The 24,337-nt window shown below is 40.0% G+C and overlaps 1 protein-coding gene across 4 annotated transcripts in view; it reads left to right on the forward strand.

Moving 5' to 3' along the window:
• The window catches only part of SNX14 (sorting nexin 14), a 47,865-nt gene that overhangs the window by 13,515 nt on the left and 10,013 nt on the right, over positions 1-24,337 (forward strand). For 2 of the 4 annotated variants that reach the window (XM_033055627.1, XM_033055629.1), the window contains exons 7-23: positions 3,965-4,049; positions 6,334-6,490; positions 6,613-6,688; positions 7,510-7,554; positions 7,639-7,719; positions 7,864-7,978; positions 8,364-8,519; positions 8,800-8,924; positions 9,982-10,040; positions 14,368-14,394; positions 18,005-18,137; positions 18,757-18,958; positions 19,883-19,966; positions 20,132-20,232; positions 20,512-20,623; positions 23,349-23,389; positions 23,559-23,678. In XM_033055627.1, coding sequence (XP_032911518.1) covers positions 3,965-4,049; positions 6,334-6,490; positions 6,613-6,688; positions 7,510-7,554; positions 7,639-7,719; positions 7,864-7,978; positions 8,364-8,519; positions 8,800-8,924; positions 9,982-10,040; positions 14,368-14,394; positions 18,005-18,137; positions 18,757-18,958; positions 19,883-19,966; positions 20,132-20,232; positions 20,512-20,623; positions 23,349-23,389; positions 23,559-23,678 — 1,719 coding nt within the window. The remainder of the gene's footprint in view (positions 1-3,964; positions 4,050-6,333; positions 6,491-6,612; positions 6,689-7,509; positions 7,555-7,638; positions 7,720-7,863; positions 7,979-8,363; positions 8,520-8,799; positions 8,925-9,981; positions 10,041-14,367; positions 14,395-18,004; positions 18,138-18,756; positions 18,959-19,882; positions 19,967-20,131; positions 20,233-20,511; positions 20,624-23,348; positions 23,390-23,558; positions 23,679-24,337) is intronic. The other 2 variants (XM_033055628.2, XM_033055630.1) reach the window with 1 other exon arrangement.

Here is a 24,337-nt window from a genome sequence, read left to right on the forward strand (position 1 = left end):
CTTTCGCGAGCGGCGGCGCTTTCGCGAGCGGCGGCGGCGCATCGCGAGCGGCGCTTTCGCGAGCGGCGGCGCTTCCGCGAGCGGCGGCGGCGCTTTCGCGAGCGGCGGCGGCGCTTCCGCGAGCGGCGGCGGCGCTTCGCGAGCGGCGGCGGCGCTTTCGCGAGCGGCGGCGGCGCTTCGCGAGCGGCGGCGGCGCTTTCGCGAGCGGCGGCGCTTCCGCGAGCGGCGGCGGCGCTTCGCGAGAGGCGGCGGCGCTTTCGCGAGCGGCGGCGCTTCCGCGAGCGGCGGCGGCGCTTCGCGAGCGGCGCTGCTTTCGCTCGCCCCGCCGGCAGGGCCGCCGCCGCCGCCACCAGGCTCGCCGGCCGCCCCCTCCCGTCTGCACCGCCGCCGCGTTTCCTCGCCCTGGCCGGCACTGCAGGCCCCCGCACCGCCGGGCTCCCCCACGCTGCTGGCCCCGATTCTGCTGGGCTTCCCCCGCTGCCAGGCAGCCCCACCCGCCGGCCTTCCTGCTTCTGCCATGCTCCCCTGCACTGCTAGCCCCAGTTCTCCCGGGCTCCCCCGCCATGCTGGCTCAGGCTCTGCCGCCCGCCCCCACACTGCTGGCCCCGCCTCTGCCAGGCTTTCCCACCTCTGCCAGGGCCGGCCGGGCTCCAGCTTGGCTTGGGGCTGCCGCGGGCTCTCACTTCCGTGTTGGCAGCTTTTAGAATTTTGTTAATAGATTAGCCGCCCCGGAATATTAGCCGCACTTCCGGGTTTCCACCAAAATTTTGGTCAAATTGGTGCGGCTTGTATTCGTGAAATTACTGTATATTTGATAATGGTGGCCTGTGTCATAGTTTCTGCTTGCTTGTCTTCTTAAAATGCAAACAATGTAAATACCCTTACATTGTCTGTAAATAATAGACTGTCATTAGGTGACCAGGTTACTGTAAGAATTAAAACAGATGTGGTTCTAATATTAATGCAGTTCTTCAGAGCTAAACATAAATTTTGAGTACTAAACATAAAAAGTTTTTATTTTCTGTGTTTAATCTATTAGCACATACTTTTCTGTATGTGCTCTCTTTTTAGCAGCACAACTCTTTCCTGGTAAAGTGCTTCAAGCCTGTTTCACAGGAACTGCTTCTAACTTTCTGGCAGTTCTAAGCAGAAAGTGTTGCTAGCTCAATTTCCAGAATTAGTCAGTGCTGGCCTCTCTATTGGAGCCACTGCCATAAATGTGTTTCTTTTTCCCCCCTCCTTACTTAGCAATATTTTCTGAGCTGCAAGTTGAACATGTATCCTGTCATGACTTATTAACAGCTTGATTCTCTCCTTCTTACATGTCAAATCCAGATGACTTTCTTGCTTACTCTAAATGTTGCTTTTTAAAATGAGTATGGGGGAAGATTGGGAAATGTCCATGTAACACAGGCATTGTATGGAAGTGTGAAAGTGGAGTAAAGCTTCAAAGTGGAAATCTAGACCAAGGACTTAAATTTTAATTTGGAGTTGTAATAAATGGTGGTGTTAATTGCATTGTTCATGGATACATTATTGACTTGGAAAACGACCATGTCTCCTGTATTGCTCATGTAATAAGGCATTAACTGGGATATCTTAAGTGAGTTACAGCATCTTGAAGTAGAGGGTTAATTTATCATCTGTGCCTTTGGCAGTGAGGATTTAAATGCAGTATCTTCAGTTCTCTGGCTAGGCAATATGTGCAACAAACACCCAAGACATGTGCCAATATTAAGTGCTCTCAGGGGACCTGCAAAATAAAGTTCATCACAGAAATGCGTATGTTGAGGAGAAATTCATCATCTTCAGTTGAAAAATAAAATAGTATTGTATAAAATTGTATACCTTTGCCAAGCAGCTGTAATCTGTTTTGGATTTATTATTAAAAACTTGAAAACTATAGTTCTAACTAATAGAGATAAAATGTTTAAGTTGAGGAAGAATTGTGTAAGAAAACACAGGCTGTTTTTTCATTTTTTTAGATTATATCTTTATATTTTTTGCCAAAGAGTATTCTGCTTTTGAATTGGGACTTAAAATTACAAATTGCTTTAATGACAAGAGTGCTTTTGTTTGCTGTTTAAAGCTGCATAGGTCAAAGCATGGTTGTTGAATGAAGTTACAAGCACTTCACGCCAATCAGCTCTTAAATGTGTGCTGAAAGACTTCAAATCTGGATTTTCCTTGCTGTGGCCATTTGTGGATCAATTATGGATTTTGAAGGGAAAGGGAAGGGTTATACCATGCCTTTGTATGGCATGATACAGATAACCCTGTACCTGACTGAAGTTTTTAACAAAAGTTCAGTGTCTGCTGTAGTTGATAACAATTTCCTTGGCTGTGCTCTTTGGGAAGAAACACTGCACTATCCTTATGTGTCTAAGGAAACTCTTTGATTTCTACAAATTGCTGTTGGAATGCGAGGCACAAAAGACAGGGTTTTCCCACTGATAAGCAGAAGCATGTCCTTTTGTGCTTGTAATTAAGAACTGACCTTACTTTTAGGCAGCTCCAATCTGTTGTACTGGCTTGTTAGGGTGGCCAGGCCAGGTCAGATCATAGCTGTGCACCTAAAATATTACAAGGGAGTGTGAAGGAATATGCAATATTTGCAATATTCTCCTTGTACAATTGTATAAAAAACACAATTGTATAAAAGCCACCTTTTTCTCAGCTCCAATAGCCTTTGCAATTGCATTGTCTCTTTCCTTGTCTGGCAAGATGCTGTCTGGCAAGAGGAGGGACTCCTCCATTCAGAAAGAAACTTGTTCAGAATTCCTAGATTTTGAACATTTACAGGAGTATGTTTTTGCATCTCTGTGGAGTCTCTTGTTTAAAGTAAAGAGTGTGCAAAGTGTAAATCACTTTCTGGATGAGTTTCTGTGAAAACTGCTGCAGTTGATAGAGAGTCCTGAACTGTACAGGCTGGGGACTGACTGGCTTCAGGGAGAAGCTCTGCTTGCCGCAGAGGACCTGGCCACATAATAGGCTGTGAGCTGAATATGAGCCATCAGTGGCAGCTTAAAACACCAACAGCATGCTGGGCTGTAGTGACAGGAGCAGAAAAATCAAGGAAAGGCATTATGTGCTTTCATTGAATGCTCTTTGGGTGGCATCTAGAATATTAATCCAGTTTTGGACTTCTCTTTACAAGAAAGTGGAGTAGGTTCAATCAAAGGGCCGCCAAGATGATTGGGGCTGGAGGAGGTGCCTGTGTTCAGTTCAGGAGGTTTTCAGCACCAGCTTGGATACAGCCCTGAGCACCATGATCAGAGCCTGCTTGGAGCAGGGCTAAGACATCCCAAGGTCATTAGTGCCTGAACAGTTCTTCCATTTTTGTAGCCACCAAAGAAAATACAAATGCAGGACCCTCAAACAATCCTTGATGAAATCATACATGTTTTTGTTTGGCTTATAATCACATGACTTTGGCACTAATGATCTTTTGACTCTCTAACTCAAATTCTCTTTGGGTTCTGTCATCTGAGAGGTGACATTTTTTCTGCCTGTGCATAGGAAGGTTTCTCTTTGATTTTAGTCCTTGTGGACACAACTGCAGAGTGTTAAGGCAGACAAGTATTAGATGCAGAGCATAATTAACTTGATCCTTTTGGTGGTAGTCAAATTTTCCCATAGAACTGTGCTTCATATACTGTGACTCGGAAGTCGCACTGCCTTGCTGTATTTGTTGCAATGGAAAAGTCATAATGGGAATGAGTAGACAATAAATGTGTTAACAGTGTTGTTTCTGGCATTTAGTTCTTCATGTTCTTCTATACCTTGGCAGAAGAATGAGGACACTGTCAGCTCACCTGGAGAATTTTGAATTGTTTGTTAATGGTTAATTTTATGCTTCAAACCAGAACATATAAGCAAATTACTGTGTTTGATGGTTATCTGTAATAAATTTTTGGGGAGGGAAATAGAACAGATTTAGTTTTATTTTGAATTTACTCTTTAGGTGGACATTCCAACGGTTATAACGAAGAAGATGCTCAAGGCAGCAATGAAGCATATTGAAGTGATAGCCAAGGCCAGGCAAAAAGGTAATGTCAAAACTACTTAATATGTTGTCAGTTTCAAAGGCCAAGTATGAATATTCTTTTATGCATGTTTGAGATTATACTGCTTTGCCTTTTTATCCTTATGGCCTCTTTTTTAAAAAATAAAGTCCTTTTGCATTTTTCTTCTGATGGTTGCAGAGGCAAATAGGGAAAAAGTTGCATTACATATTTGTATTCTGTTTTAATTTTTATTGGCCCATGATGAAAATACTTAATTTCTGTCTCCATACGGGGGTGAACAGGAATATGGGTTTTGTCTGTTCAGAGCAATCAAGATCATTTAGGAATGCTTCTTGAAGTTTTTCCTTTATATTCCAGAGGAGTAGTTATAGGTGAAAGGATTTGTACATCTGTGCACTGTACTGTGTAGCTCTTACAGATAGAATGATTTCAAATCTGCATTAGTGAAGTTATAATGTGTTGAAAAGTTAGTTGTAATATGTTGAAAAGGTAGGTTCATGTTTGTAAGCCATGGAGAGACTTTGAGCAGAAGCATATTTATTTTCCAAGGTAAGAGTATCTTCACGAGCCTAATGTAAAAATTATATTTTAACTGCACATTGAAGAAATATTTGGAAACGCTTGCTGTTGTTATTTTTTTCACTGGCTATGTTCCACAGTGCCTTATCTACTAAATGTGGTTTCATTCAGCTTTTACGTGTAGATGTTTACTTTAACTGGAGTCATGAACTTTTCTTCTTTCCCTCCAAATGTCTGCTTGATATCCATAAATACATGCCATTGGTCCTGTGAGTAGTGTTAATCATTAAGATGGATAATGAGACATAGTGTAATCACGTTGGATGTCTTTCATGGCACAACAGCAATTTCAAGATAGTAGATAATCTTGCAGTGCTGTTTATGCCAAATTTCACGTTTCCTTTGATTTCTACTAAGGAGTTGGAAACACTTTTCTTTAGCAGTAAAGAACCATATTTTAAATGTACAGCATTGAAAATACAGACATTTTTTCATTTTTTAGAGGAAAAGACTTGTTTCCTAACAGCAGATATGTGAATTAGCAGCTGAAAATTACTTTTAGTAGCACTTTCTAGTAAACATTGCTAAAGCAGCCGCCACAATATGTGGTTCAGAGGCGGCTTTCAGACCTTGTTTTGGTTGGTTCAGAGGCAGCTTTCAGACCCTGCTTTAGTTGCTAGTTGAGCCTAGCCTTTTCTCCTTATTTTCTAAATCCTTTTTCAAATGATTGCTTTTAGGGGGCATTTCCTTTTCTCCTACTCTTGTTAACCTTACTTCTCTTAGTAATCCTGTTTGCACCTGCATGATTGCTAGAGGGTGCATTCCTTCTCTCTGCTTTTAGTGACACTGGCTAGGGAGATTTATCTGGTAATATATATTCCTGCATCCCCTCTGTTAGCTGATACCACTCATGGGTTTTGGTTGTGAAGGCCAAGCCAGCAGGCTTCTCTTTTATGCTGGGAATAAGCTTTAACCTTGAAGGTAACTAAGGAATGTATTATGTACCTCACTATGCCTGGTGGTGGTGTTGGCATGAGGCTGTGCCAGGTTGCTGGTTCAGCTAGGTGTGATTTTTAACAGCTCAGTTCTTGCCTTTGAAGTGATCTGAAGAAATATAACATTGTTGCTTCCAATTAATATCTATAGTTTTTGGTCTGATAAAGATGTATCCTTTAAATTCCAATGGAATTTAAGAGGCAGTACTCATGCAGATCCTCCTGCAGGTTTTGGCTTGATTTACACTGTGTGTATGTTCCTTCACGTTTGTTTTTAAGTGTTCTAAGCAGGAAACAGATACTACAGGATTGAGTAAAAGTTTATGTTGATTTCAAACTGTGTTGTAGGCCAAAAAAATGGGAGATCATGAAGAAGGTCAGGAAAAAGGCAATGAGAGGCAGACTTTGCATGATGCAGTTTTTTTGAGAGTCCAGATGCTGAGTTTTTCTATTTAGTTTATATATATATAATTCAACATATAAATATAAGTTTATATTATTATATATATATATATATATATATATAATAAATGAGAAAGCATTCTGGATACCATGCAAACTGCAATTGTTTGGTGAAGGAGTTCTTATTTCAGTGTGAGGTTTTCTTTTTACATAGCCGGGCTTCAAAGTCTAAGCCAAGGTTCTTTTGTAAAGTTTCAACATTTTATCCTTTTGGCAATTGTATGTGTACTAAAAACACTAACATTTTAGCTCAAATGAAAATCAATTGCATTTTGTTTACCAGTAAGAAAAAGCTGAAGCAACTATGTAATCCTGTTTTTCACTTTCAGTAAAAAATGCGGAATTTTTGCAGCAAGCTGCTTTAGAAGAATATGGACCAGAACTGCATGTTGCTTTGAGAAGCCGAAGAGATGAACTTCACTACTTAAGAAAGCTTACTGAACTTCTTTTTCCTTATATTTTGCCCCCAAAGTCAACAGAGTGCAGGTATATAAATTATTTAGATTTGTGGTTTTTTAGTGTCTCCATACTATGTAGTACAATAATTTTGGAAAGTTAATCGAATATTGCTTTGGGTTTTTATTTTCTTTCTTTTATTTTCTTTTCAGATCCCTGGCCCTTCTCATTAGAGAGATTCTCCCTGGTTCAGTTTTCCTTCCCTCAATGGATTTCTTAGCTGACCCTGTAAGACTTTGGAACACAAGAATAATCTTAATTTATTCAATATTACTGTTCACCTACTAAGTATGTTGTGGTAAAGCAAATTATGCACAATGACTTAGTTACTGTGCGTTTTGACTACATAAAAGAAAAAGAAATCTTGCGACCATTTGTTTTGTTTGTTCATATGAACTAACTCACAGAACTGACTAAAATAACAGTATTGGTGTGATCTCTTAAGAATGTATTTTTCAGAAAGGATTACAGCTCCTGTCCAGAGAGAGAATGCTGAAGTGTAAACATCTTCAAGTTGCTATTGCTACATTTAAAAAGGGCTTGGTTACTTGAACTCTAGCTCTGTGGATCTTTATAGCAGTCTAAGTAACAGGCTTTTTTGCAACTGTGTCGAAATCATGTTGGAATTTCCCCTTAATTCTGCAAATCATGGGGCATTTATTTTTGAAGCTGCAACACTGCCATCCTTGTTTTTATATATGCATGTATTTTAATAGGCAAAATTGCAGTACTTATGCGGGCATTGCCTGACTGCAAACAAAAAGTACTGTAATGTGGAAGTATTAGTAACTCATTAGATCTGCATTTAGAGTAAAGCCCTTGGGAGGGCTTTCTTCCACTGGGTAAAGAATATTTCTGTGCAGGTCTTTTCCCAAATTCCCTGACTTGTAAAAACTTGAGATTGTTGAAGGTCAATTCTCAAGCATGTATTCCCAGGCTTTTCTTTTGTAAAAGTATTAATATACTCAGGTTTAAACTTGGGTTGGAATTATTTAATATATTTTGCTGGGTTTCTTCAATAATGATTTTATTTGTTGTGTTTCTTGCAGGATACTGTCAACCATTTGCTGCTCATCTTCATTGATGATAGTCCAGTGAGTACTGACAAAGATTAAATAGTGGCATTTTGATCACCCATGAAAGAAACTTTCTCACCCAGTTGTCATTTTTTTTTGCAGCCTGAGACAGCAACAGAGTCCACTTCTTCTTTGGTTCCATTCCTTCAGAAATTTGCTGAGCCAAGAAATAAAAAACCATCTGTAAGCAAAGGCAACATTTGCTTCCTTTCCTGTCTTGAATAAATGTTTTACTTTACCTGCTGATTTTGTTTTACAACTCTTTGCATTATTTATGTATTCACTGAGAGTTTGGAAGTTGGCTGACTGCATTTTTAACCTACTCAGGTACTGAAACTGGAGTTAAAGGAGATCAGAGATCAGCAAGACCTTTTATTTCGGTTTATGAACTTTCTGAAACAGGAGGGGGCTGTCCATGTGCTACAGTTCTGCCTGACTGTGGGTAAGATTACAAATGTGTACTGTTGTTACTTGATGATATGGAAATAATTCTAATGGAAAACTGCAATTTGCATTTGGGTAATTTTTGGAAGGAAAAATCATTCATATGCCAGGAACAACCTCATAGATTTATCCCTACTGTGACAAGGAATAATTTATTTTAATTGCAGTATATTTTTAGTAATAGCTTTATGAACAAATCTGAATTATAGTTAATAAGAAGGCAGCTACCTTATTACCAAGGATCTTGAGATGTCTTATGCTTCTTTTAATTTTGAAGTTTTGCACATTGCTTACCTACTGGAAAAGGATATAGGGTGCTTCAAGATGTTCTTTGTTTGCCAAGTTGATAAAGAAATGCTTTTTTTTTTTCCTTTACTTCACAGAGGAATTCAATGACCGAATTTTGAGACCAGAACTATCAGATACTGAAAAAATGTCTCTTCATGATGAAGTACAGAAAATTTACAAAACTTACTGTTTGGATGAAAGCATTGACAAGATCAGATTTGATCCTTTCATTGTGGAAGAGATTCAAAGAAGTGAGTTGGAATTTGAAAAGAGTAATGTACATTGGATTCTAAACAGTGTTCTGTAATAAAGTGAAAACAAATTTTCCTGAATATCATCAAACTTTTTTGCCAGTTTTAAAAATTATTCCCATCCTTTATTTTGCTTAATCCTTGTTTTGTCCGTTTTTTTATTTATAAAACTTAGAAGAGCTTGCAAAATAATTACAAACTCTGACCAAAAGAAAACATGAATCTCATATATGCCTGTATGTACATCTCTCTCTATTAATTTTTAATTTTTTTTCAATAGTTGCTGAGGGTCCGTATATGGATGTTGTGAAACTTCAAACTATGCGGTGTCTTTTTGAGGCTTATGAGCATGTCCTTTCTCTGCTCGAAAATGTTTTTACTCCTATGTTCTGTCACAGTGATGAGGTAAGTATGAAGGATTTGAAGAGTAGTTTTAAAAGCAAGATTATATTTTTTTAGGATATGCTATTTACAACAGTCGTGTGTATGTGGAACTGATAAACATGGCTTCATTTTCCTCTTCAGTTGACGTTCTAGAGCTGGGCCATTCTCAGCAGGAAAATAAAATTCATTCTAGTCCAGCACATCATCACAGAATAAAAGAAAAACTTAATGTTTTTTGGTGTAACAATTTGTGTATATCACATCTATTACAAAATCCTTTCCACCCCTTCTTTTAAGATTGCAAATTTTGGTGCTAGAGTAATTTGCCTCATAGGTGTAGAACACAATCTCTTTATGTACTTTTAAAAATATAATGGTATTTAAAGATACAAAAATCATATTTAGTTTTTTTCAGCATTATGCATTCCAGCAGCTAAAAGTCTGGTGTTTGTTTTCAAGAAGGTTGCTTAAAGCAATTTATAAGGTATTTAAGATCATTGTGTGATTGGGTTCTAAATGCCACCTTAAGAATTCCCCACACTGGATTGACTTTATCTAAGGCCTTCTAGTAGGACACTTTTATTACAGGAGTGAGTCTGAATTCATATTCCTTTCAGAAGTTATGTGTGTGAATCAGGTTGTGTTAAGTTTCTTGCATTTATTTGAGGCAGAATATACTGATTTTTCCAGGGAGTGGGTACTTGTCTTACTTGGCATTAGTAAAAACCATTTCTCAAAAAATGGTTTTGGTGGTCATCTCTCCCATGATAGCTATCATGCTTTAAATGCTTGATTTTTTAACAAGGAGGAGACATGGATTTTTTTGCTTAATTTAATTTTTATTTCTGCTTTGTGGTTTTAATTTCATGATTATAGAAGGTTAAGTAAGTAGTCCTAGTCTTATGTATCGATTATTGTATGGTCTGTCCTTTTCCAAATTAAAGTTCTAACTGTTAGATTATGGTCAATTTGACTTTTTTTTCAGTTCTCGTTTCTTGAATTTTGCACTGGTTTTGCACTGTAGCCTTTACCTCAGTTAATCCAGTGTTTTCTTTGATACCTTATTTGTCTGCTACAGTACTTCAGACACCTTTTAAGAGGAGCAGAGTCACCAACCCGCAATTCGAAGTTTAACAGGTAGGTATGGAGGAACTTTTAAGTGGTTTTCTTTGGTTTTTAATTAAAAGCATCAAAATATTAAACTGTAGGGATTTTGTTATTGCCTGATATCAATTTGACTAAATTTTAAGCTCTATACTTTTTTGTTTTAAAATGAACAAATTATATACTATAGATGCAAGCAGTATTATACAAGAGGTCTCTTCTAAGTGTTCTACGTTAAAGAATTTAAAATGTGATTTAGACCTCAACATTTGAGAAGAAGGAAGGGAAAAAAATTGTGCAGTGAGAATAAGATGTGAAAATAAAGCGGTGATTTAATTGACTGTGTATATGTAATACCATTTTAGTGGTGCCAAGCTGTGTCTCCTTGGATTTCAGATGTTATAGGGTTAGGTACAGTGGTTATTTGATGGGAATCTCCTCTTACTGTGATAAGGAGAGTTTGCCACTTCTCCTAGATCAAATGTGTTTTCTGTCCCCCAACTCCATTGCAGAAATGTAGCATCCAAACCCTATTTCTGGCCTTGGGCCATATATTTATGGTCCAGACCTCCTTCAGGGTCCTTATGGTCCAGATACAGACCCCCTTCAATCTCCCTATAGCCTGTGGAGGAGAAGACCCTCTCCTGTGGTGGGGATGGGTAGGTTGATAAACCTTAAGGTCTCAAAATTTCTTGTGTTTCACTTTGTTGGATGGCTCTGACAGTCATGGATTAGCCTGACTGAATTTCTCTTATGGTCTAGCCTAAAGAAGAAAACTTCAATTTGGATAGGCTTGCTTTCTTAGTATGAAATAAGACCCTTGGTACTCTGGAAAATGCTAATGCTTATCTTCTTCTGGAGAAATAACACTGATTGATTTAACCTTTTCTGCTTTCATTAGAGTTACACCTGACAGCAAACTCCTGTTTCGCAGCCTACTGTGAGATTTGTATTACTGAGACATACTTTTCTTGCCTGCTCCTGTTCTTCAAAAATGGCATGATTGTCTTCTTCATTATGTCTCCATTGGTGACATCTTTTATGCAGTATTTATAGTTTTTGTAGATCCAGAACTGGAGCTTTGGTGTAATGCTGTCTCATAGTGGTGCTGGCAAGCTTCTGTTTCTTAACAAAGAGGTGTGGAACGAAGGCAGCTAGCCCAAACTGCATTCCTTTCCTACATAGTGCTCCATGTAGGGTGACCTTAAGCACACTTCAACTTGAAGGTGGCTGCAGGGTTTCACCTAGACCTTTAAGTCTACCTTCTGGTTTCTTCCCCCCAGTTATTCATGTCAGAGGTTGGGAGTATTCTGTCATACACTTCTTACATGTAGTTAAAATATGAAAACATTTAGGCCACCTCTTTGGTGCTTTGCTTTTAAAAACAGAAAGGGGGAAGTTATAGGCCGTTTCTGCCTGGAGTTTTTGAAATGCATCTCTGGCTACAAAATAAACAAATTTTGTTTGGGGGCTGTTGCAGCATGTTCTCAAACAGCATCCATAGCATTACTGGAAGTGTATCTGATTTACATTTTGGAACAATTTGAATGTCCTCAGTATATATGCTGATTTACAGTACGAGATACTGTGTGTTCCACAAGTGGTGCCTCAGTGATTATTTCCATGAAACAGAGGTCCTATCTTGCAAGTAGTTTACCTGTTGCTTTGGAATTTCCCTTTGCAGAATTATATCCAGTCACTGCCAAGAGGGTGGGGAAAAATCAAGTTTTCTCATGGAATTATTCCAGATGTTATTCCATATATTTCATCCTGCCTTCTCTTTCTTATTCTAGCATTAGTTCCACTTGAAAGTAATTACAGTAATTTCACGATTACAAGCCGCACGGACTATAAGCCGCATCTCTGGGTGTTGGCAAACATTTTGTTCTTTGTCCATACACAAGCTGCACCTGATTATAAGCCGCTCTGTCATTTGCAGGGAGGAGCCGAGTGCAACAAAGTTGCCAAATAGTAACAGAATCGTGGCAGGGCGGGGTTTACCGGCTCAGCTCGGGCTGTGCAGGCTGGGCCCGCTTGGGGCTGGGCCAGGTGGCCCAGCTTGGCGCTGCCGCTTGGCGGGGCCGCTCGGGGCTGGCCACTGCTGGACTCGCTCGCCCCGGCTTGGCACTGCGCCGTGGCGGCAGGCAGGGACGGAGCCTGCTGGCACCCACGGTGGCGGCAGCAGGCAGGGATGGAGCCCGCCGGCACCCGCAGCAGGAGGGGAAGGAGCCCCCCCGCTCCCGCGGCAACGGCGACGGGAGCCCCCCGCCTCCCCCCGAGCCGCGGGGATGGCAGCACAGGGCCCCCCATCTCTCCCCCGGGCTGGGCTGCCTGAAGGAGGGAGCTCCCCCGCCTCTTCCCCCCCCACCCCCCCCATTCTTCCCGTGCTGCCTGCAGGGAGCCAGCTCCACCCGCGGTGCAACAGAGTAACCAATTTGTAACAATCACACAATGCCGGGTTTTACTGCCAGGTGCTCAACTCAGCACCTCGGTTTCCTCTTCCAGGCTTGGAAATGTCAGAAAATTATTCACATATTAGCCGCTCCTGAGTGTAAGCTGCATTTCCGGTGTGGGACCAAAATTTTAGTCAAAACAGTGTGGCTTGTAATCGTGAAATTACTGTAAATGCAGAGAGATGAGTTTTGTTTCCCGTATTTTTGATGTGCTGTGCTGTGGGTACTGTGTGTGTATTGCATATGTGCTGCTAGTTAAAAAATCAGATTGAGAAGTAGGTGTGAAATCCCAGTGGAACATGCATGTGGGTAATGTGTTGAAACATTTCCCTTATTGCAAGACAAGAAAATTACAGTTTCTAGAAAATATAGGTGGAAAGGTAGGAGGAAGTGACATCTCTGTAATTTTTGGTTTGAATCACTTCTTTAAGCTGTACATAGCAATCATAGATTTTTGCAGACAGATAGGACAAATAATGTGCTATGAAAACAACTAAGGCAATAAGTGGGCAGTGTCAAGGGTTTCTGGAGTGTAAAGAAGTCACACTGAGGGTATTCTGACAACTTGATAACTAGCTGCGGTTGTCATCAGTTTTAACTCTGTAACTGATATTTTTTACCTAATGTTTAATGTGTGTGGCCTGTGATAACTGATGTTTTGAGTTCCAGTTCTGTCAACTGAATTTGGATAGCATGGAAGAGACAACAAGAATTCCCTCTCTCACATATATATATTTATAATACATGATTATATTACTTAAATGTGGTCTGTGTTGGAAATCTAACAAAAAAAACCAAAAAGAAAAGCTGTTATGTAGTATAAATTCCCAGATTTCTGTGTTGCTGTATATCTCTGGTTTTTCTACGTACAGTAACCACAAATAGAAATAGACCCATCCTGATTTCTCATATTGGAATAGCAGTTAAATTAAAGCATTCTTCAAGTTAAAGACCATGTAGAAAAAATGCTAACAGTTTCAGGGAGTGGTTAGGAGTAAAACCCCTGGAATTAAGTTCTATACCATGTAATAGTCACCATCATTTCTTGCCTGGTAGGTTATATTTCCAGTTTCACAGTTAACACAGACATAGACAGTCTTACAGTCAGACCCTTCTGTAAAACAAGATCTAAAATTTTAATATTTTTGTCCCATGTCAGTTTGTCCAGAATTCAGCAGTTGCAATTAATTAAAATTGTGTGTGGTCACAATTTTTATAGTTAATTCATTTAAACATCTCAGTTGGAATTACTGGGCTGTCTGAGGCATTGGTTCTATGTACCAGGTTATGTAGCATGTCAAAAACACATGACAGTTCTTAAAATCTGTGATATAAAAACTTTAGAAATTATATTGTAATTTTAAATAGTGGCTCTTACTATACCAGTTACAGATATTATACTGTATTATATAGATGTATCCTATACTAATGCAGAGGGGGAAAGGGCATTTGCTATTACATGAAGTGAGTCCACAGCCTTTTCATCGTATTGGCCAAAGTAACTAGATTCCTACATGATGTCTGAGCATAGGAATAGGAAAAGTTAGCTGGCTATTTGGCACTCCAGATCACTCTAAGAATGAAAGTTGTTCTCCATTAATTGGTGGTTGATTGTGCTGAATCTCCTGAAAGTTTCAATAACTGATGTTTTAAATTCAGAGGCCAGGCTTGTGATGATGACATGAGCAGATACTGTTCACATTTCACTTTCTTAGGATTCTAGGTCTGATCATTCTAACTCTATTGGTACTACCTCCTTTCTTAACCCATGGTGATGGTCAAAGCCTATTCAGTTTTTTGTTGGGACATGTCTGTCAAATTTGGTTTGGGCTCTTTTGTTATTTTAGTTTTGTTTTATTTTTATTTCCTGCTGGGCTCTGAGGTAATTTATTTGCCTATTGTTGCAGAAGTAGCCTGAGTTTGGATGACTTACGGTAAGTCTATCTAACACTCAATAAATGTTGTGTGTTAGTTATGCTGCATCTCTCATGACTTCATCATACAGCCTTTATAACAGTAATTAACTGTTCATTTTATTTGTAAAATAGATTAATGTCTTCTCTGGACTGAGATGCATTTTTCCTCACGAAAAACTTTACTCCCCATGTCCTCTTCACAAGTGCTTAGAAATTGCTTAATTACTAATTTCATGTGTTTGCATTACATTAATACTGTTTGGTGTACATTAACACTGTTTCTTGTGAACAGTCTGTCTGTTGTCATTTGTTTTGAAATATATTTGCAGAGCTTGACACTTTTTTTTACTTGTGACTGCTAGCTGCTCCAAAATTTCCTTTACTCCGTGTCCTATTGTAATCCACTTACGTGCTTGTTTTGTCTGGCAAGCTGTATCTGGAGTGATCATTGTCTAATATCACATGCAAATATAACCATTTTATGATTTTAAAGCACTCAAACCCAACAGTTGCCCAAATTAGTTCTCTCTGTAGCTTCTCTTGTGACTGTTACATGTTTGATGACAGTACACACTCTCTTTTATAATATGCTGTAGGTAGTATGTGACCATTCATTAGTGCCTTAGTAGCTGTCCAGTGGTTTGTTTTCTCTCATGCCTCTTTAAATACATGATATCCAAACTCAGAAAGCAATCTTTTCCTTATGGACTTTTCCTTAGAATTTATCAGAGTATGACAGAGATTACTCATGAGGGGAACATTTTCAACTTAATTTTTCAAGTTAAGAATCAAACTAATTAGATGCTTTTGTATTTTATGTGCCAGTTCAGCGTGCTGAGCTATAACTTGATTGTTGAGCAATAAGGAGTTCTTGAGTTATAAATGCACTCATTGATTTTCAAGTGCAGCAGTATGTGCTCAGTATTTCTTCAACTCTGTGTGGGGATTTTAGTCAGCCAAAGGAAATAGTACTTTGACTTCACGTGTATGTTAATATGTGACTTTTCTGATGTATACAATTGGTCTGGTCCTTCTTGACCCACAGAGGTTCACAGCATCATTCTTCAGCTGCATAGCCCTGGCTCATCACCTGCCAAGATCTGTTCAGTGCACTGAATGAGGCAGGCATCCTGTGGGAAAATGATTTTGCATCCATCCATGATTAAAGAATGCCACAGTGCACAGTGGACTACTGCAGTCTTCAGTCTGCAATTCCCTGTTATAGAGTAAACAGTAATTGTAATTTTTTTAATGTTAGGTATGTGTTACTTTTGGAATGTTTGAAAAAAAAAAAAGAAGTGTTCCAAGCTCTTGTCACATCATTCTTCAGGAATGTTGGAGCCTGTAGATTCTGCACAGAGGCCCCTCTTGAGAAAGCAACCATAGAATGATGGTCTAACGATGCTATTATATGGATTAGCACTAGAGGGAGTGGGATATTTTTCAAACAAGTTATGGATGTATATATATTTGTTGACAGGTCTTAAAAAAAATCTAGTCTCTGTTCTAAACTGGCTACCTCCTGTCATCTTTGGTCCTTCATATCTTGAACCTACCTCTATCCGCGTCCCATCTCTTTTCTCAAGGTCTTTCTTCTATTTCTGCTTAGCAAGTGAAATCTGTTAGATTTTTATTATGATCTTTCTTTGTAATGTCAAGTCATTGTGCTGTCTGTCCATCCATCTTTGCTAACATCCACAGATTACTTTTCCATGCTCATTAAATGTGGTTTGTGATCGAGGACTTTTGCCAAACCAGTCCTGTGTTCTCTCCATACATTGTGGAGTGTGTCTTTGTACCCTCTCGTTCACCAGTGTTTGTTCTGAATTTGTCTCTTCCTGTGAAGAGACTCCCGTCCTAGTTTGGTCAATTTATACTTGTCCAGTTCAGTGATGGCTTTTTATTCATGTGGAGTAATATTTGGGCTCTGTGTTGGGGCTGGAGGGTTGGTTCCTGTCTGTCAGGTTGAGTTCTGGCTCCATACAGCTCACTACAGACACAGGTGAATGCTGCCTTCTCCTGGAGCATGCTCAGTGTGGGGAAGAACTGCTTTGAGACTGGAGTCCTCCTTTCAAATCACTGACCTTGTGCAAATCAATGTTTTTGCTCTAACTCTTGAGAACTGCACTAGTTTTCAGAGGAATGATGAAAATCAAGGTTAAACCAGAGGTCTGACATACCAGCCTTCCAGAAAAGCTAGTTTTGTCTGATTGAGGTTTGTGTTTTCTAGCCCAGTGTTGAGGCACTTGAATAAGATTCAGGTAAGGTCCCCTTTGTGAAACAGCTCAGTTCAGCAAAGTAACGTTGCTCAAGAATGGAGTAAAATTGTTCAAATGTGGATTTAGACTGCAAGCAGCCAAGCAACCTTGTCTTTGCATACAGGAGATAATTAAGATAGATGGTGCCAGTATCCTTTGGAGCTGATGATTATATCAGATAGAAAAAGCAAAAGATTTGGAAAAACAGTGGGTTATTTGCACAACTTTAGTCATGTACACAATTTTTGTAAAATTATAAACAGAAAGGTTATTAGTAACATGCACGTGCATGCTTGGAGTCAGCAGTTGATGTTGTCTGCATGGTTTTGTGAATGATGAAAATGACCTGCTGATTGCTGCTGTTCTCTTTGTAATCCCTTCCAGTAGTCAATAGTTTCTTCTTTTAAAAGAAAAAGGAACAGGATTTTTTTTGTCCAGCAAAGTATTAGTACATCTAATATCAGTCTATAAATTTGATTTGAGTCTTTGATTCTGAAGTTCACTGTATTGATCTTTAACTTGTCTGTCAACTGTACCTATTGAATCACCATAAGGAACCTCAGGCTGGTTCTGTATTCCACAGAAACACTTTTTTCCAAAATTGCTAGCATTTCTATGCAAGAAATAATCTTCAGTGTCAGGACTTGTGTGAGGGCATAAGAATAATAAAAAATCTGTTCCCTCAGTGAGGAGAGTGCTTGCTGCCCAAGTATTTGGTTTATTCCCTTACCTGGTTTGTTGGCTTTTGGATGCTATGTCATAAGTGGCAAGACTTTAAAAACTCTGCATCTTTCAGTCAGACTGGCTCTTCAAGCCAAGATTCTTCAGTTGCATCTGTTTTCTCTCATGCTCAGTCTTGCTCCTTGTACGTTCTTTTATCTGTCTCTACTGCTTAAAAACAGAGATCTGTCTTGAATGATACGTGCTTGTAAAATTCCATTAAAAAACACATCTACACTTGGCAGAAGGATAAATATTTAAATGCAAGTGCAAGGAAAAGGACAACATTAATGACCTCCTTGATGTGCATGCCTGTAGCAATACCACAATTTCTGCTGTCAAAACAAAGTTGTTTTACCTAGCTAATTGTTTATTCTGTGTCATGAATTACTAGGATACTGTTGTAGGAGTTTACTTGTGGTTAAGTATATGAGAATCCCGTGTCTCTTAAAAAGTGTGATCAAGAAATTTTGCTGATTGATCAGAGAACAGATTTACCATAAATGAATTTTAATTGAGTGGAACTGTGAATATATTGGCTACCTGTTTATAGGGTTGTTGCTCTTATCTGCAATTGGTGTGCAATGGCCTGATGAACAGCTGTGTAATAATATGCCTTGTGTTGTGAGCTGTGGCTTCTGTAATCCTAGGACCACACAGAAGAGAGGAGAATCATTTGGAATCAGCAAAATAGGGAACAAAATAAAAGGTGTATTCAAGAGTTCTGCGATGGAAGGAGCTATGTTGCCTAACTATAACTTAAATGAAGGAGAAGATGATTTTGTGAGTAAAGCCATTAAATTTTACTTGAAAAATTTGTTTGACTTGGATTGTTTTTTCTCCTTTACATAGTTTTCATGTGCTGTCTTCTAATTAAGTTGCGTTATGCTCCCTGCATTCATTCACAAGCCAGGACCACATCCCCAGTTTATGTGCTTCTGAGCTCATTTTTTTTCCTATGGAGAAGTACCAAAAGTAGTAGTGTCAGATATTTTTGTAAGCAATGATTTTTTTTCTCTAATTCTGGGTAGTTAGGCATGCATAGGACTGCATGCACGGCTCTTCATCTGCAACCTGCCACAAGACCTTAAAACCAAAAGTAACATCGCGTAGAAATTGCTGTTGAGTTGGTCTGTGATGCAGCATTTTCCCTATAGATCAGGAGCCAGTAGTCCTTTCTCATTTGTCTCGGGTGTCTCCCTAAGTTAATGTTTCTCTTCCATGCTAAACAGTGATGAATAGAGCCTGTGGTAGAATTTACTGCATCTGACATTGTTACCTGAAGTATATTTGGGGGAGAAATGGAGAATTTGAAACAGAGAAGAGGAAGGAGTTGGTTAGAAGCAGAGGTAGACTGTACAAATTGAAATAGAACTGGAGATCTCTCTTTGAATTCTTACAGATTGAGGAAGGTGTTATGGTGATGGAAGATGATTCTCCTGAGGAGGCTGTTACCACCCCAAATACACCCCGCAACCTTGCTGCATGGAAAATCAGCATCCCATATGTTGATTTTTTTGATGATCCCTCTTTGGAAAGAAAAGACAGAAAGGAGAGAATTCCTGTATTCTGCATTGATGTAGAGAGAAATGATAGAAAGGCAGGTATGCAATGTTGCAGATAAGTAAAGTGGCATTTGAAAGTGAACTTGGAATATTCTAGTGTGCTGTATTCTGATGGCTCTTGCAGTGTGTTTTGTGTATGTGTTCTTCTGGTTTCAAAATAATGGCTTGAAAGTTCTGAGGAAATGAGTTTGAGAGATAAATGATCACATTTAGCATTTGCAAGTTGAGAACTGACTCCTCAGCATGAATCACTTCTATTTAGACTTCATGCCAAAATGTACTCTTTCCAAAAATACTTATCTTAAATATCATAGTAATAAACACCTGGCATATTTTTTTTCACCCACTCTGAACTTTGGAATAATGAACAACAAATTTTTGTATAATCTTAAAATCAATTCTTAGGAACTAAAAATGTTTTGCTTATTAGGAACTATCATGGCATGCAGTTAGTTCATCAGTATCTAGATTGCAATACATCCATATGGAGTGGGGGAAAGAGCATCGTCCTAAGTCTGCTGGGATTTGTGTTAGTGAGACTAATAATTCCACTTAAGAGACATTGAGACAGTGATATTTTTAGTGATAGGATTAAGAATGATCGGTGTTCAAGCTGGTGGTGCAGAGGACTGTATTCAACAAGTACGATTTTTGTAAATCATTTTGTTGAACGTTGGAAAATAGATCTAGTCAACCATCATAAATGTTGAAGTTATGCAGGACTCCATTGTTTAGATTGTAGGGATCCCATAAATTATGATTTCCTTGCTAGTACTGTATCTGTCCACCAGTTATGCATTTTACTGTAACATTAAAAGTACCTTGAACTTCATGTTACTACAATAAGTGGGCTAATGTCATTGAGATTTTGCTTATGATAATCCAACATATGTTTGCCGTTGCTAATTTGTCTTTCAGGTGCCATAAAACCTGGTTTATTTTTAACTTTTTTTTTTTCTCCAGTTGGGCATGAACCTGAGCACTGGTCTGTGTACAGAAGGTATCTTGAATTTTACGTGCTTGAATCAAAGCTTACGGAATTTCATGGTATGTTCTCCACCATTTGGAAAGCCATTTCCCCCCTGCTGATTGTCATATCAGCATTATATATTATATATGATTATCATTCATTACTTAGATGAAATTTAAAATAATAAAATCAGTGTTTATTGCATTGCAAAAATAATTTTGTTTCCTTGATATGTTTGTTAGGTACATTTCCTGATGCTCAGCTTCCGTCAAAGAGAATCATTGGCCCCAAGAACTATGAGTTCTTAAAATCCAAGAGAGAGGAGTTTCAGGAATATCTGCAGGTAGCAGACAAACATTTGGAGCAAAGAATATTCTAAAACTAATGATACAAAACTAATAAAAGAATATCTGGGGTTTTTTTGTTTGTTTCCAAGTAGCTTTATAGTTAGAGAAAGGATTCAAGTGGGCAATGTTAAAGTTTCACATGACTGAAAACAGAAATCTCGTGCAAATGGCACTATCTGTGGCAGTATAATACTCTTCCTTTTGCTATACAAAAATTGATTTATAAAGATTAGTTTTAAAGTACTTACACCTCCTTTGTTCCTTCTGTTTCAAAGAAACTTCTGCAACATCCAGAGCTAAGTAACAGCCAGCTTTTAGCTGACTTCCTATCCCCTAATGGAGGAGAGACTCAGTTTCTTGATAAAATGTTGCCTGATGTGAATCTTGGTATGTAATATGCTGCTTGTTTATGCTGACAAATAGTAATGCTGTGGATGCTGTGATAGAATTCTGTGATTGACAATAGTAATGAATAGATAACTCTTGTGGATGTATGAAATAAGAGCTCTGCTCTTTCACATGAAATTATAGCTCAGCAAGGAAGATTTGCTGTTATTTCTTCCTTGAAGAAAAAAGACACTTTGAAATTTTAGAAAAAAGTGTTTAAGTGGCTGTTGAATTTTTGTTTCAGCAAGCAAGATGATAAGATTTCTCTTAATAAATTGCATAGTTCAGGAAAATGTACAGTGTTGTCACAAGTGAAATCTGCGTGTGTCTGTCATTGTTTGCAGATGAGATGGCATAAACATTACAAACCTACCTTTGGATTTTAATTGATTAAACTATTTTTATTCTGAAAACTACTGTATTTGATATTTATAGTATTAGCTGGTGTTAAGATCTTTTCTAACATGAGCTACTTAGTAGAATTTGAGGTAGCAGTGTGTGTGATACAGGTAGGTCTAGTGGAAATTGAGAAGTTCTAATGTTGAATGACAGTAGTTCATAATAAATCAAAAAAGTCAACTGTAGTGTGCCTTGGCTGAAATGTGGCTGTCTCAGAATAGTGGGCTTGAGCTGGTCAGGTCAACCCCATGGCCGTTCTGTCTTCATGTCTTGTGCCACTTGTGGCTGTGGTTCCAGAGAGCCATGTTTGAGTAGTGTTGTCCTGCTGGGGCAGCCTTTCTCTTAGTCTACTTCATGATTTGTTGAATGAGATTTCTGTTCTCAGCCTCCAGTCAAAAGGTTTTGGTTTTGTTTCAAGTCTCCCTTCTAGATCCCACTGTACATCCTTATAAAAGCTTATAATTACGGTGATAGCTGTAGTGCGTTTCCTGTCTGAGACCGTACTTCACTTCCATAAAGAGCATTATAACAAGTCTTAGCATTTTGGTAGGGCTTTTTGTGAGGATGAGAGTTTTTATTATTATCATTTGATCATTGTGCATACTTTCCAATGTGAATTCCAAATTTAATGACATGTAGATAAGAAAAATATTATTGTAACTGTAGTGCTTAAAATAAAACTAGTCCTAGATGCTTTCATTTTTCACCATTCTAAGTTACAGTAGTTTCACGAATACAAGCCGCACGGATTATAAGCCGCACCCCCGGTGCCTCGACAATGTTGCTGTCTTTGTCAATAGATAAGCCGCACCCCGAATATTAGCCGCACTTTCGTTCGTGCGCAGCTTTCACAAATTGGCCAATTAGTAACAGGATCGCGGCATAGCGGGCTTTACTGGCTCGGGGCGGGGCCAGGCAGGCTCGGCCCGCTCATGGTTGCCGACGGGGCCGGGTGGCCCAGCTCAGCGCCACGGCTCGGCGGGGCTGGCCAGGTGGTACTGCCGCCGCCGCCGGGCTCGCTGGCCCCCCTCTCCCGTCAGCACCGCCCCACTGCCGCGTTCCCTAGCCCTGCCGGCGGGCTCGCCGGCCGCGGCGCGTTCCCTAGCCCCGCCGGCGGGCTCGCCGGCCGCGGCGCGCCGCCTTCCCTAGCCCCGCCGGCGGGCTCGCCGGCCGCGGCGCGTTCCCTAGCCCCGCCGCCGGGCTCGCCGGCCGCCCCCTCCCGTCTGCACCGCCGCCGCGTTTCCTCGCCCTGGCCGGCACTGCAGGCCCCCGCACCGCCGGGCTCCCCCACGCTGCTGGCCCCGATTCTGCTGGGCTTCCCCCGCTGCCAGGCAGCCCCACCCGCCGGCCTTCCTGTTTCTGCCATGCTCCCCTGCACTGCTAGCCCCAGTTCTCCCGGGCTCCCCCGCCCTGCTGGCCCGGGCTCTGCCGCCCTCCCTGCCCCGCCATGCTGGCTCAGGCTCTGCCGCCCTCCCTGCCCCGCCCTGCTGGCTCAGGCTCTGCCGCCCGCCCCCCACACTGCTGGCCCCGCCTCTGCCAGGCTTTCCCGCCTCAGCCGGGGCTGGCCGGGCTCCAGCTTGGCTTGGGGCTGCCACGGGCTCTCACTTCCGTGTTGGCAGCTTTTAGAATTTTGTTAATAGATTAGCCGCCCCGGAATATTAGCCGCACTTCCGGGTTTCCACCAAAATTTTTGTCAAATTGGTGCGGCTTGTATTCGTGAAATTACTGTACTGTGCTGTATCCCAACAGCCTTATCAGGACACAAGAGCTGATTGCTAAGGCCCCAGCTGTAACCTGTCCAGTTTAGAAAATTCTACTGACCAGGGTTTTTGAGGCTGATTCCCCCCAGAACCTCTCCAAATTTGCTGATTTTTCCACAGAAAGAGGAGAATCTGAGTTATCTTAATTTCTTCTGTGATAAATACTTATGATTCTATGACTAACCTAAATACAGGGAATTTTGCCTGTACTGGTATTGCAGCAGTACTGTTGTTACAGTGCTAGAGCTATTTATGGTTAAGCTCTTGAAGAGTTAAAAGGTAGATCTACAGTACTTTATTATGTATTTATTAAAAGTATTCAGAAAATAATCTATATATTTTTAAGTATATTTTCTTGAAGAGTAGTAACCACTAGGTTACAAGCTGGTTATGTGCAAGACTATTTTCATAGGATTTTGTGCCAAATGAAAGAAAAAAGTAGATTTTTAAAAAATTGCTGTATTTTTAAATAATTACTAGGCAATGAGTACATAAAATCTACCAGAGCAAAATGTCTTTCAATCAGACAATGGTAACAGAAAGTGTTTGTTTGTTTCTAATTGTAGGTAAAATCATAAAATCTGTTCCAGGAAAGCTGATGAAAGAGGTAAGTCAGTCTTTCAGGTTGCCAGTATCTTGACTTCGTCAGCTAATTTTACAAGATTACTAAGTTACAGGCTAATCAAAAACTTTATTTGAAAATTCGTTTTCTGGTTGTTTTTGTTTTCACTTTCCTGTAGTTATATAAGTGACAGGTCACTCATTTTTTTTTTCAGAAAGGTCAGCATTTGGAGCCATTCATCATGAATTTTTTCAACTCCTGTGAATCTCCCAAGCCTAAACCAAGCAGACCTGAACTTACCATTTTGAGCCCCACTTCTGAAAATAACAAGAAGGTACAGTAAGTCACGTTCCTTTCCCGTTGTACAGAAGTGGGGAAAACTGACCATACATTTTCTCTCATTCTGGAGAGCTGTCTTAGAACTCATTAACTAACATTATTTCAGGGGAAGCCAAGCTGTAAAATGCTTTCTAGGAATGCAGACACTGTTCAGTCCAAAGTTCAGTCCAAAGGCCAGACCAAAGGTAGACTGGAGTAGACACTTTCCTACTCCCTAGATATGTGTAGTATACATTTGGGCTGTTCAGTTCTGCTCTTCCACTTCTGTTGGGAGACATGATATCTTTTTGCAGATGTGTAGCCGTCCAGTCTATAAGAAAGACATAGTGGGACTTTTACAAGAGTATTTAGTGCCAGGACAAGGAGAAATAGAACTGAGAGTAGGTTTAGTTTAGATATTAGGGGAAAAATGTGTAACTGTGAGGGTGGTGAGGTGCTGGAACAAGTTGCTTAGAGAGATTGTGGATTCCTCGTTACTGGAAGTGTTTAATGCCCAATTAGATGGAACTCTGAGCAGCATGGTCTACTGAAAGGTGTCCCTGCCCATGGCAGAGGGTTGGGACTAGATTATCTTTGAGGTCCTTTCCAAGCCAATCCATTCTGTGATTCTCTGTGGTTACTGCTGTGCAATAGCAAAGCACCTAACTTCTGGTG

Source organism: Catharus ustulatus, chromosome 3 (assembly GCF_009819885.2).
Source record: "Catharus ustulatus isolate bCatUst1 chromosome 3, bCatUst1.pri.v2, whole genome shotgun sequence".
NCBI classification, from domain to species: domain Eukaryota; kingdom Metazoa; phylum Chordata; class Aves; order Passeriformes; family Turdidae; genus Catharus; species Catharus ustulatus.